The 14,807-nt window shown below is 45.8% G+C and overlaps 1 protein-coding gene across 5 annotated transcripts in view; it reads left to right on the plus strand.

Annotated features, from left to right (window-relative positions):
- Positions 1-587: 587 nt before the first annotated feature.
- Positions 588-14,807, plus strand: part of ARHGEF7 (Rho guanine nucleotide exchange factor 7) — a 188,672-nt gene continuing 174,452 nt past the window's right edge. For 3 of the 5 annotated variants that reach the window (XR_005225098.2, XM_037897007.2, XM_037896980.2), the window contains exon 1: positions 710-1,291. Coding sequence is in view for 4 of the 5 variants with exons in the window: in XM_037897007.2 (XP_037752935.1) it covers positions 1,127-1,291 (165 nt within the window). In the remaining variant the exon portion in view is untranslated. Of the gene's footprint in view, positions 1,292-14,807 lie in introns of all 5 variants that reach the window. The other 2 variants (XM_037896966.2, XM_037896973.2) reach the window with 2 other exon arrangements.

Consider the following 14,807-nt stretch of genomic DNA (forward strand, 5'->3'; position numbering starts at 1 on the left):
CTCCACTAGAGGGCACATGCAACGTAAACTGTTTGTTCAACGTTAGATCGTTGTTAACGTTACCAAGGTCAAGCACAATAATGCGTAAACCTATTCTTGATAGATTTATGAGTCCATTCTGCACTGTTTAGGATCCATCTGGTGACACACTGAATTAAAATGTTCACTCAGCAACTGCTGGCTTGCTGGGTAGTAAAAGAGTACATGGCACCCATACTTATTTGAACGCCAACCCTCCCCCCCCCCAAAAAAAATCCTGAAGGATGCCACGATTTGAAGATCAAATATCCACTTTACCTCCAGGTGAAAAAGGATAACCATTACTAATATTAGCCCCCCTGTATATAGGGGAGGAGGGGGGGATTTAAATGGTCTCCTAAATCTGACCGTGGTTACTGGGGATGTGTATAAATATATATATGTATATGCATGGGAACACAGATCCCCACGTAATATGTGTGAATCCATACTAGAGAAACACACACACACACACGGTCCCTATTACCTACGCAGGACGCATTTATACAATAGCTCCAACGTTGGCATTTGCATCCCGTGTGCGGCGGATGCCACGCTCTGGGAGACAGCAGCTCCCCGCCTAGGGGCCAGCAAGCGGCGCGCGGTGCTCGCTGCGAAGGGGAGAGCCGCCTGCAGCAGCCGCCGGGCCCCGCGCGAGCCGTGCCCGCTGGAGGGGCGCGGGCGCCGCCGCAGGTCTGCGTGCCGGGAAGGGGCCTGGCGTCTTTTCTTCTCCGCCGGCTGTCAGTGATGTCATGCGGAGGCAGCCGCCGCGGCGGGGGGAGGAGGCGCTGCAGGTTCATGTGTGTGTAATGAAAAGGCAGTGGACAAGCTGCCAACGCGCACGGGAGAGAGCGAGCGAGTGAGCGAGCGAAACTGGACCCACTGGATCTGGCAAAGCGAGTCGTCATCTGCAGCAGCTCCATGGCGAGGGAGGAGGGAGCGGCGGCCCTGGCCTCTGCTGCTCCAATGTGAAACCCCCAAGCCCGGGGTGGGGGATCCTAGCGGGGGGGCCCGCAGGCCAAATACAGCCTCCTCCGGCGCGCGATTGTTCCCCCCCGTCCGCTCCCTGGGATTTACCGTCCGCGCGCCGGCGGCGGCGGCAGCAGCCATGAACTCGGCGGAGCAGACCGTTACATGGCTGATCACCCTGGGCGTGCTGGAGTCGCCCAAAAAGACCATCTCGGACCCCGAGGGGTTTTTGCAGTCGTCTCTGAAAGACGGGGTGGTGCTGTGCCGGCTGCTGGACCGCCTGCTCCCGGGCACCATAGATAAAGTAAGTGCATGCTCCTCTGCCCCTGAATCCCACCCCCACCCAGCCTTGGCGTGTGTTTGGACCCGAGAACACACCCACCCCCACCCACCCCCACCCCATGCACAGTCCCACAGGAGCTCGGCTCCCGCAGCTCGGAATGCACCGTGTGCTGAATAATGCATCCACCCTGCAGGGTGTCCGATGCAGCCCGGCTCCCCCGGCAGCTGAGCCGCTGCCTGCACAAGCCGAAGGTGCGGACCCGGCCTCTGACGCTACCGCCGCCCGCTCCGTGGGGAGGAAGGGGGCGCCCGGCTGGGGTGGGGGCAAAGCTTAAGCGCCGCAGCCGAGAGCGCGCGGTGCTTCCTGCAGGCGGCCACATGGGCTGAGGAACCCGAGAAGACACGTCCCCGCCCTGGTTCCAGTCTCCCCGGCCGGGGAGCGAACCGAGCCGGGACTAGATGTAGGCGCTTTCCTTTGTTGCAGTGATCCCCCCTCACCCCACCCTTGAGAGCACGGGCAGCGCCAGAGGGAACGGGCGGCCTTTCCCCCTGCATGCGGCCGCCTCCCTCAGCCAGCCGCAGGGCAACCTCCTCCCGCCAGGAGCGCTGCGAAGGCGCCATTGCCCGGGGCTGGGGCAGAGGCGGGGCCGCAGGCAGGCACAGAGTTTGCAGGAAGGCTGGACTCTCGTAGGTCACTTTTAAAGGGACAGGAGCCTGGGCTAGTCCAGCGCTGTGGAATCACAACCACACCCCCGTGTGCGGGTGAAGAGGAGATTCTGCCCAGTGGATAGGAATGAGGTTATTTGTATGTGGCTGTAATGTGTTAGCCTCAGTACTGGTTTATTAAAATGGCCAGATAAAAACAATTTCCCAATCAGGCATCCTCCTGCAGGAACCACCTGACATGAGGTTATTTAGGAAAATAATAAAGCAGAGTGTATTAAATATACACCGTGGTCATCATTATTGGTTCTGGAGTACCATCAGTGTGCGAGGTGCTGTGAAGAGAGTCCTTGTCCTGCGTAATTTACGGTTAGAAGCCCTGATTTCATTTCTGTGGGTGCACCTGAATGGAGCCCCAGTGATTCTGTGCAGGCACAGGGATCCACCCGACGGCAGGATTGGGGCCTAAGTAGAGGTGAATATAAGCAGGGAGAGTGGATGAGACAACAAGCAGTGTATTCAAATGGTGAGCTGGGTACACTGGTTTTGGGGTTTTTTGCGTTTCACAATTTTATAGGGGAGAAAATGCCTCTTCATATTAAAATCCTAGCTGTATGTGAAGGAGAAATGTATACAGAATCCAATGTGTCCGTTTCAGTCTTCCTTCAGGACATTCCAAAACCAGTCCATATAACATCTGGAATACTAAAAATGTTTCAAACAGCACAGGATGCAATGTGATCCAGTCTCAGTAAACAGTAGAGGAATGGTTTTAAATACTAGAAATAGTTTTCATGAGGACTGTTTGTTTTTGTATTGGTTGAGCCTTTTATTGTTTACCTATCACTCAGAAGATCGTACTTTTTTCAGAGTGACATGAAAATGGCATTACAGTTTTGGTTTGTGTTGTGTGGAAAATACAAACATACGGTGTGAAATCCTGTAACTTTCATGCACCATGTACACGTATATACAATAATTTCTCTAGTATTCCAAATAGAGAGGATTTATGCCATGCCCAAAAGAGGCTACAGTATTTGGAATGTTCAAATTGAAACATCGGGGCTTTATTTACCAATTTTTATTCAGAATATTAGAGGAATTAGTGTTTGTATGGACACGGTATTTTTTTCTACAGAGCACATATGCAAACCGTGATATACATATCAGCACTTATGTTAAAGCTTTGCTTTTATACCATACAAGATAATGAGGAAAAGAATGATGAAGAGTGTTTGGTGGGCCAATGGGAAACCCCTGTGTTTTAAAATACAGTATGATAAATGAGGCAGAATGGTCTAGTAGTCAAGGCACTGGACTAAAATAGAAGAGATCTGAGGTCACGTCTTGTCTCTGCTGCAGATTACTATTATTCTTTATTTGCATTGCCATTGCAGTGGTGCCCAGGGGCCCCAAACAGGGATTAGATCCCATTGTGCTAGGCACTGTACACATAACCAAAAAATGTTTGATCCCTGATTCAAAGAATATGCAATCTAACGATGAGACATGGCAACAAGGGGAAGTGACAAACAGAGGGCGGAAGCACAAAATATCAATGAGATGCATATGAGCAATGTGATAAGGAATGGTCACAGCACATCAGCGAGCTAATCGCTCTGTGCCTCCGTTGCCCATATGTAAAATGTAGGGGATAGTACTTCCTTTCTCCCACCCCGTATCTTGTCTGTGTAGGATCCAATACTGCAGAGATTCACCCCTGGTTTAATTTTCCACACTGTGCGTAATCTCAGAGTAAGTCTTTGCTGGGTCAAAGCTTTAGATTCTTTGAGGCACGGACTATCTCTTACTATATGTATATACAGAGCCTCGCACAATGGAACCCTGAACTTAACTGGGGCCATTAGATGCTACTGTAATATAAATAATAATAAGAAAGCGGAATGGAAGAGAAAAATATCTTCAGAGAGTGCATGAATTCTACACGAGTGCCACAGAATTGGGGATTGAATTGTTCATGCAAATGACAGACTATCTGCCATTTTTATACCAGGTGCCAGAGTAACTAGAACCAACAACATCACACAACTGTTCAGACAGGACGAAACTCACTCCCCCATGGAGGGCCCATTCAAGGCTCTCCACACTTAAGCTCTGCAGTAAGGCACAGTACTTGGTCAGCTGCATAGAGGGCCGTTCACATTCCCTGTGTGCTGCGCAGGGAGCTCTGAAATAGCGGTGACTAGGTCTCTGCTAAGGGGGGGACTCAGGAAGAGTCTATTGGACCCACACATTGATAGATCTAGTGGCTTGGAGCCACTGTGTAGGGCAGTGGTTTTCAAGCCATGGTCTGCAAACCACGGCGGGGTCCAGAGACTATGTCTAAGATTTCCACCAGAGTCTGCACCTCCATTCAAAATTTTTTAGGGGTCCTCAAATGAAAAAAGGTTGAAAACTACTGGTCTAGAGGGTTGTACAGCAGTTTCAATTCATTGGCTATAATAGCTGCCATGTAGGAGCTGTGGTTTTCTCATTTTGGGGGTGGGTGTGGATTGTTTCCCCCTAATCCTCAGTTACTTTCCTGAATAAATCCCATTAATTTATTCATTATGGGGGAAGGGATGATTTTCACTCATACTGTACTTTCATATCCAAAAAACTACACTCAAAAAACTTTACTAATGCTCCATGTCAACGTTTTAAAGATTCTGTTTAAATTCCGAACACATATCACACATTGCCAGCAACAGGAGTTGTGGTGCACAAGAAATGTAGGATTGGCTCCATTTTCTCTAATTCTCATTCTGGTTTTTTGTTACTAGAACCATCTGCAAGAAAACAGAATAATTGTTTTTAAGAATTGATGTTCTTCTCCTGTTATCATTCTGTTTGCAACATTATTACTACTACTGCTAACAGTAATTAATATAGCACCAGACACATACAGAGTTCTTTTCAAATCTGGCCCTTGGTAATTTACTCCTTGGCACCCAAAAGCCTACTGATTTAAATGGGCATTTTGGGGGCCCAAGAAATGTAGGATTGGGCCCATAAACTAAGGGCATGTCTACACTACAGAGTTTTGTCGACAGAAGTCAGCTTCCATCGACAAAACAGTGGAGGTGTACACACTACAATGCTCCTTCCACTGACAAAACCCTCCTGCTTTGCCGACAAAAATAAAACCACCTTGATGAGAGGCATAAAGCTTTTGGTGGCAAAGTTATATCGACAGAGGCTCAGTGTAAACACTGAGCTTGGTTATGTTGCTGTAAATGGCCTCCTTGAGGTGTTCCACAATGCCCATATTGACTGCTCTGGTCAGCAGTTAGAACTCCGCTGCCCTGCACCCAGGTACACAGGCATTAAAGACCAGGGAATTTTTGAAATTCCACTTCCTGTTTGTTTGGCAGGGACAGCTCACATCTCATCTTCCCAGCTAGCCATGGCGACTCCCCGCAGCAAACGCTCTCCTGTTTGGCGCACACCTGAGTTGTTAGATCTGCTGGCGCTGTGGGGAGAGGAGGCTGTGCAGTCCCAGCTCCACTCTAGCTGTAGGAACTTTGATACCTACAGTCAGATTTCTTGTGGCATGTTGGATAAGAGCTACAAATGGGACACACATCAATGTCGCGCAAAGATAAAGGAGCTGAGGCAGGCGTACCAGTAGGCAAGGGAGTCAAACCGTCACTCTGGGGGTGGGCCAAAGATTTGCTGCTTCTATAAGGAATGGGATGCCATCCTCGGTGGTGACCCCATTTTCACCACCAAGAGCCCTGTGGATACTTTGTGGGGCTGGAGACAGTGGACTCAACTCCGATGAGGAAGTGGTGGACAAGGAGGTCGAGTTGGAAGACGACATGGAGCACCCGGCAGGATCATCCAGTGGCGCGGCGAGTCAGGAACTCTTTTCCACTCCGGAGGGGTCTAGCCAGTCCCAGCAGTCTGTCTCTGGCGTGCATGATGCAGGAGAGGGGAGCTCTGGTAAGTGATCTTTTTGAGTTGTTGCTGCTCGGTTATATGAAATAGAGTTGTCCTTTGCTTTGTTATATGCTAGAAATGGGTCAAGGGATATAAACGTACAAGACTAGCTGTGTTGGCCTGTGCTTCATGTTCCCCTGTGTAGCTTAGCAGTGCGGTGGAACAGCGTGTTAATGCACACTGAGATTTCATGGGAATCCTCCAGCGAGATCTCTAGGAAACTTCCCTGGAGATACTCGCTAATCCTCTGCTGAAGGTTCCTTGGCAGAGCTGCTTTGTTCCTTCCCCAATTGTAGGAAACTTTCCCTTGCCGATCGGCAATCACTTGTGCGGTAACCAAAGTGGCACACAGGCGAGCAGCATAGGGACCTGGTCTGAAGCCACACTCATGCAAGAGATGCACCCTTGCATCCTTCCTTACCCTCAGGAGTGAAATACCATCTTCAGTGACCCCTGCCTGTGAAAATGGTGGCAGAATTTACAATATTGTCCCTAGTCACCTGTAGTGATCCCCTTAAAAAAACACAAAGACCCTTTGCCCCATCTTAAGTGCCTCCCCCTTCCCCCGCCCTGGGCTGAACTCACCATATTTAAGGTGTTCACCAAGGTGTATGCTTGCCAAGAGACAGTGAGAAACTGATTCGTATTTTTTAAAAGGTGCATTTTACTATAATGAGTCGATGCGGTGTGTGCACTAAAATTCATGCTTCTGTTTCTTGTGCTTCTGCAGATGTGGACTTCAGTGGAACCCACTACACCCAGCGGAGCACCTCTGCCAGATAAGGAAGCAATCAAGGAGGTGCAAGGAGGACATGTTTTGAGAGGTGCTCCAAACTTCAGAGGCCGAAAAACAAGAACGCAGGGAGTGGAGAGGGACTTTAAAAGAAAATTATAAAATAGACGAGCAGGACAGAAAGGAGAGCCAGGAGTGAATTTTAATGGGCCAGGAGCAGATGATAAAAGTGATGGAGGAGCAAACAGAGATGTCGAAGTTCCTAATCACACTGCAGGCAGAATTAGTGTGCTCGACCCCCCTGCAGATGATACAGAACTGCTTTCCATGCCCTCCCCAAACTCCTCCCACACATTCCGTGCAACTTCCCAGCCCATCTTGGTACCCTGGTCCCTCCACCTCTTTGAACAGCTTCCAAAATGATTGCTGGACTTACACACAGCTATGAGAGCCTACATTGCCCTTCATTGTTATCTCCCTTCCTACCAAGCTTTTTTTGTGTGTTGTTTATTGGTATTTAATACAGACAAACTCCCTGAACGATAACCAATCTTTATTTGTCTCCAAAACACAGTGATTGCTGCTGGAATGAATACACAGTGGCAATTTGACAATTTGCTGAGTAAAAATTTTCATGCAAGGCGGCAAGTTAACAAAGCATGGCGGAGTGCGGTATAGAATGACCCATTACTGGAGCTGATTGTCAAAATGGTGCCTCAAAGCCTCCCTGTTTCAAATAGACCCCTCTTGTGCCCCTCTAATAGCCCTGATATCTGGCAGCTCAAAATTAGCCACCAGGTGATCCGCTTCCACGCTCTACCCTGGGGGAAATTTCTCAGCCTTAGCTTCACAAGTATTATGAACATAGCAGGCTGCTATGACCATGGGAATATTTTCCTTGTTTAGGTCTAACCTGCCGTAAAGGCAGCGCCAGTGTGCTTTTAATCTGCCAAAGACACATTCTATGGTCATTCTGCACCTGCTCAGCCTATTGTTGAAGCACTCCTTGCTGCTGTCTAGGCTTCATGAGCCACTGGAGTAAGGGATAGGCTGGGTCTCCCAGGATCACCATGGACATTTCAATATCGTCCATTGGAATCTTCTGGTCTGGAAAGAAAGTCCCTGCTTCCAGCTTTCTGTACAGGCCAGTGTTCCTGAAGATGCATGCATCATGCACCTTCCCTGACCACTCCACGTTAATGTCAGTAAAACGCCCACAGTGATGAACAAGCCCCTGCAACACTATGGAGAAGTACCCATTCCTGTTGATGTATTCCGTCGCAAGGTGGTCCAGTGTCAAAATTAGAATACGTGTGCCATCTGTCTCCCCTCCGCAGTTAGGGAAACCCATTTCTGCAAAGCCATCCATCATTTCATGCAAATTGCCAAGAGTTCTTCGTAGCAGGATATGATTAGTGGCCCTGCACACTTGCCTTAATGCAGCCCCAGTGGTGGACTTCCCAGCTCTAAACTGATTCGTGACCGACCAGTAGCACTTTTGGAGTCGCCAGCTTCCACACAGCGATCGCCACACACTTCTTCACCAAGAAAGCAGCTCTCATTTTGATGTTCTTGCGCCGCAGTGCCAGTGTGAGCACCGCACACAGTTCCAAGAAGGTGGCTTTCTGCATCTGAAAGTTCTGCAGCCATTGTTCATCATCCCAGACCTGCACAATGATGCGATCCCACCACTCAGTGCTTGTTTCCCAAGCCCAAAAGCGATGGTCCACTATGTGCAGCTTCTCCGTGAATGCCAAAAGTACTCTGGTGGTGTTTCTTTCAATGGCACACAGCAGGTTAGACGGATTCGGTCCTCATGACCAGCCATGATGTGTTCATAACAGTGACCACAATAGCAGAGAGCAGTGCAGGATCTATCCTTTCAGACAGAGAAGGTGGGCGCACAGTAAACAGGGGCTGTTGAAAAATGCTGTGAAACACAGTCGGAAGCCCAGGGAATCATGGGATGGAAAAAAACTGCATCATGGGACACTGAGCCCACACCCATGATGCACTGACATCCATTCTGCCTTCCCACAACTCCTAGCTGCAGAAGGTGGTGAGTAGCACAGTGGGATAAATACCCACAGGGCACTGCTCTCTCTGTCCATGCTAGAGCACCAATTGTGGGCGTGCTCCACCGACAGAAGAAGCATTGTGTGAACATACACAAACGATTGAATTATGTTTTTTGATCGTCTGCTTAACTTGCATTAACAAAACTCTATAGTGTAGAAAAGGCCTAAGACTCTTTCACTTCCCCAAAGAGTTAGGATTGTGACTCACTAGGCATAAACAATATGAACAGACTACTAAGAAACACAGACCTCATTTTCATGCAAATACCCGTCGTAATTAAAAACAGATGGGACATATGGAAAATAAATGACAGATCAGCCAGAGAGGATCTAAATAGAATGTTTGTTAATCAGCTGCTTTTTAGAAAATGCTTTTAGAAAATAGTATGTGTTTAGAAGACATCTGCCTGGGGAGAGGGATTGAAGAGGAAATTACATAGAACCATATTAATACTTTTTTAATGCCCTGCTTTTAAGGCCTTTGGGCACCATAATAAAAATTAGTGAAAACAGAAGTATAATAAACAAAGGCAGTGTGCCCATTAAAAGGCAAAAAGCTCAAAAAACAGGTTTGTCTTAAGTAGAGAAACAAGTCAATGGATTTTGATAGTGGGTGGCCTGACCTTTTTGTTTACAGTAAATATACCATATCATAGAGAGAATAACAAGCAGAGTTTCCTTTCAGAAAGTTATGGTTAAATTATTTTCACATTAAAACTATATTCTGTCTTGAACACAAGAAAATTCTAAACTTACCAGATTTCAAGAAGTGTACATTGAAAAAATTAGGAAAGCATTGTTACTATTGATGGGTTTCAGAGTAACAGCTGTGTTAGTCTGTATTCGCAAAAAGAAAAGGAGTACTTGTGGCACCTTAGAGACTAACCAATTTATTTGAGCATAAGCTTTCGTGGAGCTACAGCTCACTTAGCTGTAGCTACACGAAAGCTTATGCTCAAATAAATTGGTTAGTCTCTAAGGTGCCACAAGTACTCCTTTTCTTTTTACTATTGATGGTGTCTCTTATTTTTAAGCTTTCATGTCAGATCACAGTCCTCTCTGCATTTCAGAACAAAACGTGTCAATGCTAAACAGAAAAGTTTGTGCTGGATCTGCTGAAAACTTTGACTTGAATATGGGAAATGAACAAAAGAAAAAACAGTTCTTAAAAGAAAATTGTTACAAGCTTTTTGGAGCACATATGTTTATATTGGGGAGTTATTCTCTTTGAAAGAGTAGGGATCTTTACACATGCATCACCATCAATGTTAGCAATTGTTTGACTGAAAAGCCATGGCTTCAAATTACAGCATTTCAACCACGTATTTTAAATTAAAATTATACTGATAGTAGGAGGGAGGGAACTGTTCATAAAAGTTGCAGTGGAGATACCTTTCATTATGTGGACCGTTTTCCAAATAAGTTGCTCCGTCTCAGACCAGTTGACCCACTTTTGATACTGTATATAAGGATTAAAACTAAAGTGGGAACGTTCCTTGTCATACTCCACTAAGTTTTCTTGTACTTTCGCTTGTAGTCTGTTGTCCCTATTTATAAAGAGCATTATTCCAAAGAGACTCTTATTCGGCTAACTGTCATGTTGAGGAAAAGACATAGGGATTCCTCATTGTGACCTGGCACCTTTATTGTGCTCCCCGACAACCAACAGAATCATCCAAAGCACAGGACTTGATGTTGATGGGGGACTTCAACTACCCAGACATCTGTTGGGAAAATAATACAGAAGGGCACAACTTATCCAACAAGTTCTTGGAATGCATTGGAGACAACTTTTTATTAGAAAAGGTAGAGAGGCTCTAGATTTGATTCTGACACATAGGGAGGAATTGGTTGAGAATTTGAAGGCGGAAGGCAGCTTGCGTGAAAATGATCTTGAAATGGTAAAAGTTCATGATTCTAAGGAATGGAAGGAGGGGAAACAGTAGAATAAAGGACTTCAAGAAGGAAGTCTTTAGCAAATTCAGAGAACTGGTCATTGAGAGCCCCTGGGAAGCAAGTCTAAGGGAAAAAAGAGTTCAGAAAAGTTGGCAGTTTTTTAAAGAAACATTAAGGGTACAAGAGCAAACTATTCCAATGTGTAGGAAAGAGGAAATATGTTAAGAGACCTCCCTGCCTTAACAAGGAGTTCTTCAACAAACTGAAACTCAAAAAGTCATACAAAAAAGTGGAAACTAGGTCGAATTACGAAAGATGAATATAAAAAAAACACAACACCACAAGCATGTAGAGACAAAATTAGAAAGGCCAAGGTACAAAACATGATTAAACTAGCTAGGGACATAAAGGGTAACAAGAAATATTTTACAAATACATTAGAAGCAAGATGAAGACCAAGACAGAGTAGGGCCATTATTCAATGAGGAGGGAAAGACGATAATAGAAAACACAGCAATGGCCGAAGTGTTAAATTCCTTTTTTGTTTCAGTTTTCATCAAAAAGGTTGGCAGTGATAGGAAAACTAACATAGTGAACATCAATGTAAATGGGGTAGGATATGAGGCAAAAATAGGGAAAGAACAAGTTAAGAATTGCTTAGACAAATTAGATGTCTTCAAGTTGCCAGGGCCTGAAGAAATATACCCTAGAATAGTTAAGGAATTGCCTGAAGAGGAGATCTCTGAGCCATTAGCTATTATGTCTGAGAACTCATGGAGGACAGGAGAGATCACAAAGGACTGGAAAAGGCAAATATAGTACCCTACCTATAAAAAAGGGAATAAGGACAACCCAGGGAATTATAGACCAGTCTAACTTTGGTATCTGGAAAGATAAAAGAGCAAATAAACAATCAAATTCGTAATCATCTAGAAGATAATAAGTTGATAAGTAACAGTCAACATGGATTTGTCAAGAACAAATCTTGTCAAACCAACCTAATATCCTTCGTTGACAGGGTAAAGAAGATGGTGAGAAGCAGTGGATGTGATATATCATGACTTTAGTAAGGCTTTTGATACTGTCTCACATAAGCCAACTAGAGAAATGTAGCCTAGACGAGCCTACTAAAGGTAGATGCACAACTGATTTGAAAATTGTACTCAGAGAGTAGTTATCAATGATTCACAGTCACGCTTGAAGGGTATATTGAGTGGAATCCTGCAGGGATATGTCCTTTGTCTGGTTCTACTCAGTATCTTCATAAATGATTTGGATAATGGCATAGAGAATACACTTATAAAGTTTGTGGACATTACCAAGCTGGGAAGGGTTGCAAGCATTTGAAGGACAGGATTAGAATACAAAATGATCTTGACAAGCTGGAGAAATGGTCTGAAATAAATAGGATGAAATTCAATAAGGACAAACACAAAGTACTTTACTTGGGAAGGAAAGTCAATTGCACAAATACAAAATAGGAAATGACTGCTTAGGAAGGAGTGCTGCAGAAAAAGATCTGGGCAGTATAGTGGATAACAAATTAAATATGAGCCAACAACGTAGTACTGTTGCAAAAAAAGTGAACATCATTCTGGGATGTATTAGTGTTGTAAGCAAGACATGGGAGGTAATACTTCCATTCTACTCAGCACTGATAAGGCCTCACCTGGAGTACTGTGTCCAGTTTTGGGCACCACACTTTGAGAAAGATGTGGATAAACTGGAGAAAGTCCAGAGGAGAGCAGCAAAAATGATTAAAGGTCTAGAAAACATGACCTATGAGGAAAGGTTGAAAAAATTGGGTTTGTTTAGCCTGGAGAAGCGACGACTGAGAGGGGACATGAAAACAGTCTTTGAGTACATAAAAGTTTGTTATAATAAGAAGAAGGTGATAAATTGTTCTCTATATTTACTGAGGACAGGACAAGAAATAACTGTCATAAATTGCAGCAAGGGAGACTTAGGTTAGACATTACAAAAAACTTCCTAAGGGCAAAGGTAATTGATCACTGGTACAAATTACCTAGGGAGGTCGTGGAATTTCTGTCATTGGAGGATTTTAAGAACAGGTGAGACAAACACCTGTCAGGGATAGTCTAGATAATATTTAGTCCTGTCTCAGTGAAGGGTACTGGACTAGATGACCTGTCGAGGTCCCCTCTAGTCCTACATTTCTATGATTCTGTGTAATGAGGTTTCACAAGTGGGGTGACTCTTTGAAGCCCTTTGCATAGGAGGCACGCTGGGGAGAGAAGGGGTATGGCTGAAGCCTAGCTTTGGCTGTTATCTGTGGAACAGACCGTAGTGAGTTCCTGAAGCTGAGTGTAACTTATAGCAACCCTGAAGCTGCTCTGATTTATATAGGGGGCAAGGCCAGGAGGTGCAAAGATAACTTGAAGCCACCTTTGCCACTTTCCCTTTCTGTTTCTGCATCAACCATAGCTTGGGAAGAGCAGAGTCAGGTTTAGGAAGAATAGATAGCCACTTTTTTGCTGGTTGAGACTCAAGGGAAATTTATACTCATAAGAATTTATTTTCTACATGGGAAAGCTTGGACACCAAAGGAAAAGTAATCTGGTTATTTAAAGGGATAATATCAGGATTGAGGGGGCCAATACATTTGAGTCCTCCTAATCCGTTTAGGAGTGAGGTCTCTGGCCTAAATAAATGTCTCGAGTTTTAATTTTTGAACAAAAATAATTTAATTTGCTAATGACCCGTAGAAAACAAACGCAGCACTGGGTGTCCATTTAATTGGAGCACAAGCATTTATGCACAATCACTTCCCATAAAGGGAGCCCAAGCATTCATGCACAGCGGCTTTCCCTTAACTGTTCTCCTTGCAGGCAGCTACTGTGATTGGCAAAATGAGAATGATGTTTGAAACCGGTAGCGATCATTTGTCTCTGATTTCACATTGAATTCTTGGAGCCACATTTTTCAGTCAGTTACGCAAGTCTGAGGACAGAGTCCAGTGTTTTGAGGCTTTGGGAGGAAGAAAGAGAAGGTGGTTAGGATTCAGAAGAGAATGGCATTTGGAGGTTATTGAGCTAGAAAGCAATGACATATTTGGTGAGGAACCCTGGTACCGTTGTGCACTGTGTGAGTTTATAGTGCTACCTGAGAGCAGATTGTGGGGGGCACAGAAAATGTAGCCGGTTGGTCCCTGTGACATCGATCAGGGCATCAGAGTATCATCACCTGAGGTCTGTACCATGCAGATTAGCACCAAGCGGATGTTCTGTTCCCCTCCCCCCCCCGCTGAAATCCACAGAGGAACACTTTGCAGGCCCTTAGCACAGTAGTTGAGAGACATAGCAGGGTTGGACCTAGGGAACAGGAGACATGTTTGCGTATTTCTGCACATATGGTCTCTCTCCTGGCAATAGTCCTTACTTACTAGCCTCCCAAGGAGGTTATTTGTGCCTCTGCACTAGGATTCCCTGTGCAGATTAGCTCTGCTTTTGCTGTACTTTGTGGGCTTGTTACCACTTTCCCTGCATTGGCCAGAATGTGGCCCACATAATTTACAGAAAGTATTTTATTGCCTGTGTTTTACAGCTGCTCCAAAGGCTAACAAAAATTACAGCTTGATGCTGTTAAGGACTCATTCATCGCACATTTAGAGCCTTTTTGTCCCCTTCATCCCTGTGGCTAGAGGGGATGAGAATCTAGCAGACACAGATAGAGGGGGTGGTACATTGCCATTTCCACAGTGGCTCCTCTCCATGGTTCCCCGGGCTTAGGCGACTGTGGCATCAGCCAAGGAAGTACTGAATGTGTACCAGAGAAGAAGGGATCTTCTAGCTGGCTTTGGTGGCTCTTCTTTGAAAAATGGGTCTTGTCAAAAAGGGTGGGTGTGGTTCCTGGGTAACATCAGGGCTGCTGAGGCTTGGGGAGTCATGGAGAACCCCCCCTCCCCAAACCCTGAAAATACTGAGTGGGGAAAATACTTTTGTGACAAATACTGCAAGACACAAGTGCTGACTTAGTAGGTGCTTCGGCCCTGGAACACCACGGAAAAAAAATAGTGGGTGCTTTGCACCCAGCAGGCAACCAGTTCCCCTTCTCCACCCCCAGGACCTCCTGTCCACTGGCAGCCCTGCTGATCAACTCCTCCCCCTCCCACCCAGCACCTTCCCCCGGCTGCGATCAGCTGGTCCACGGTGGACAGGAGCTGCTGTGGGGGAGGGGGAGGAGCAGGGACAGGGCGCGCTCTGGGG

Source organism: Chelonia mydas, chromosome 1, assembly GCF_015237465.2.
Source record: "Chelonia mydas isolate rCheMyd1 chromosome 1, rCheMyd1.pri.v2, whole genome shotgun sequence".
In the NCBI taxonomy this organism is placed as follows: domain Eukaryota; kingdom Metazoa; phylum Chordata; order Testudines; family Cheloniidae; genus Chelonia; species Chelonia mydas.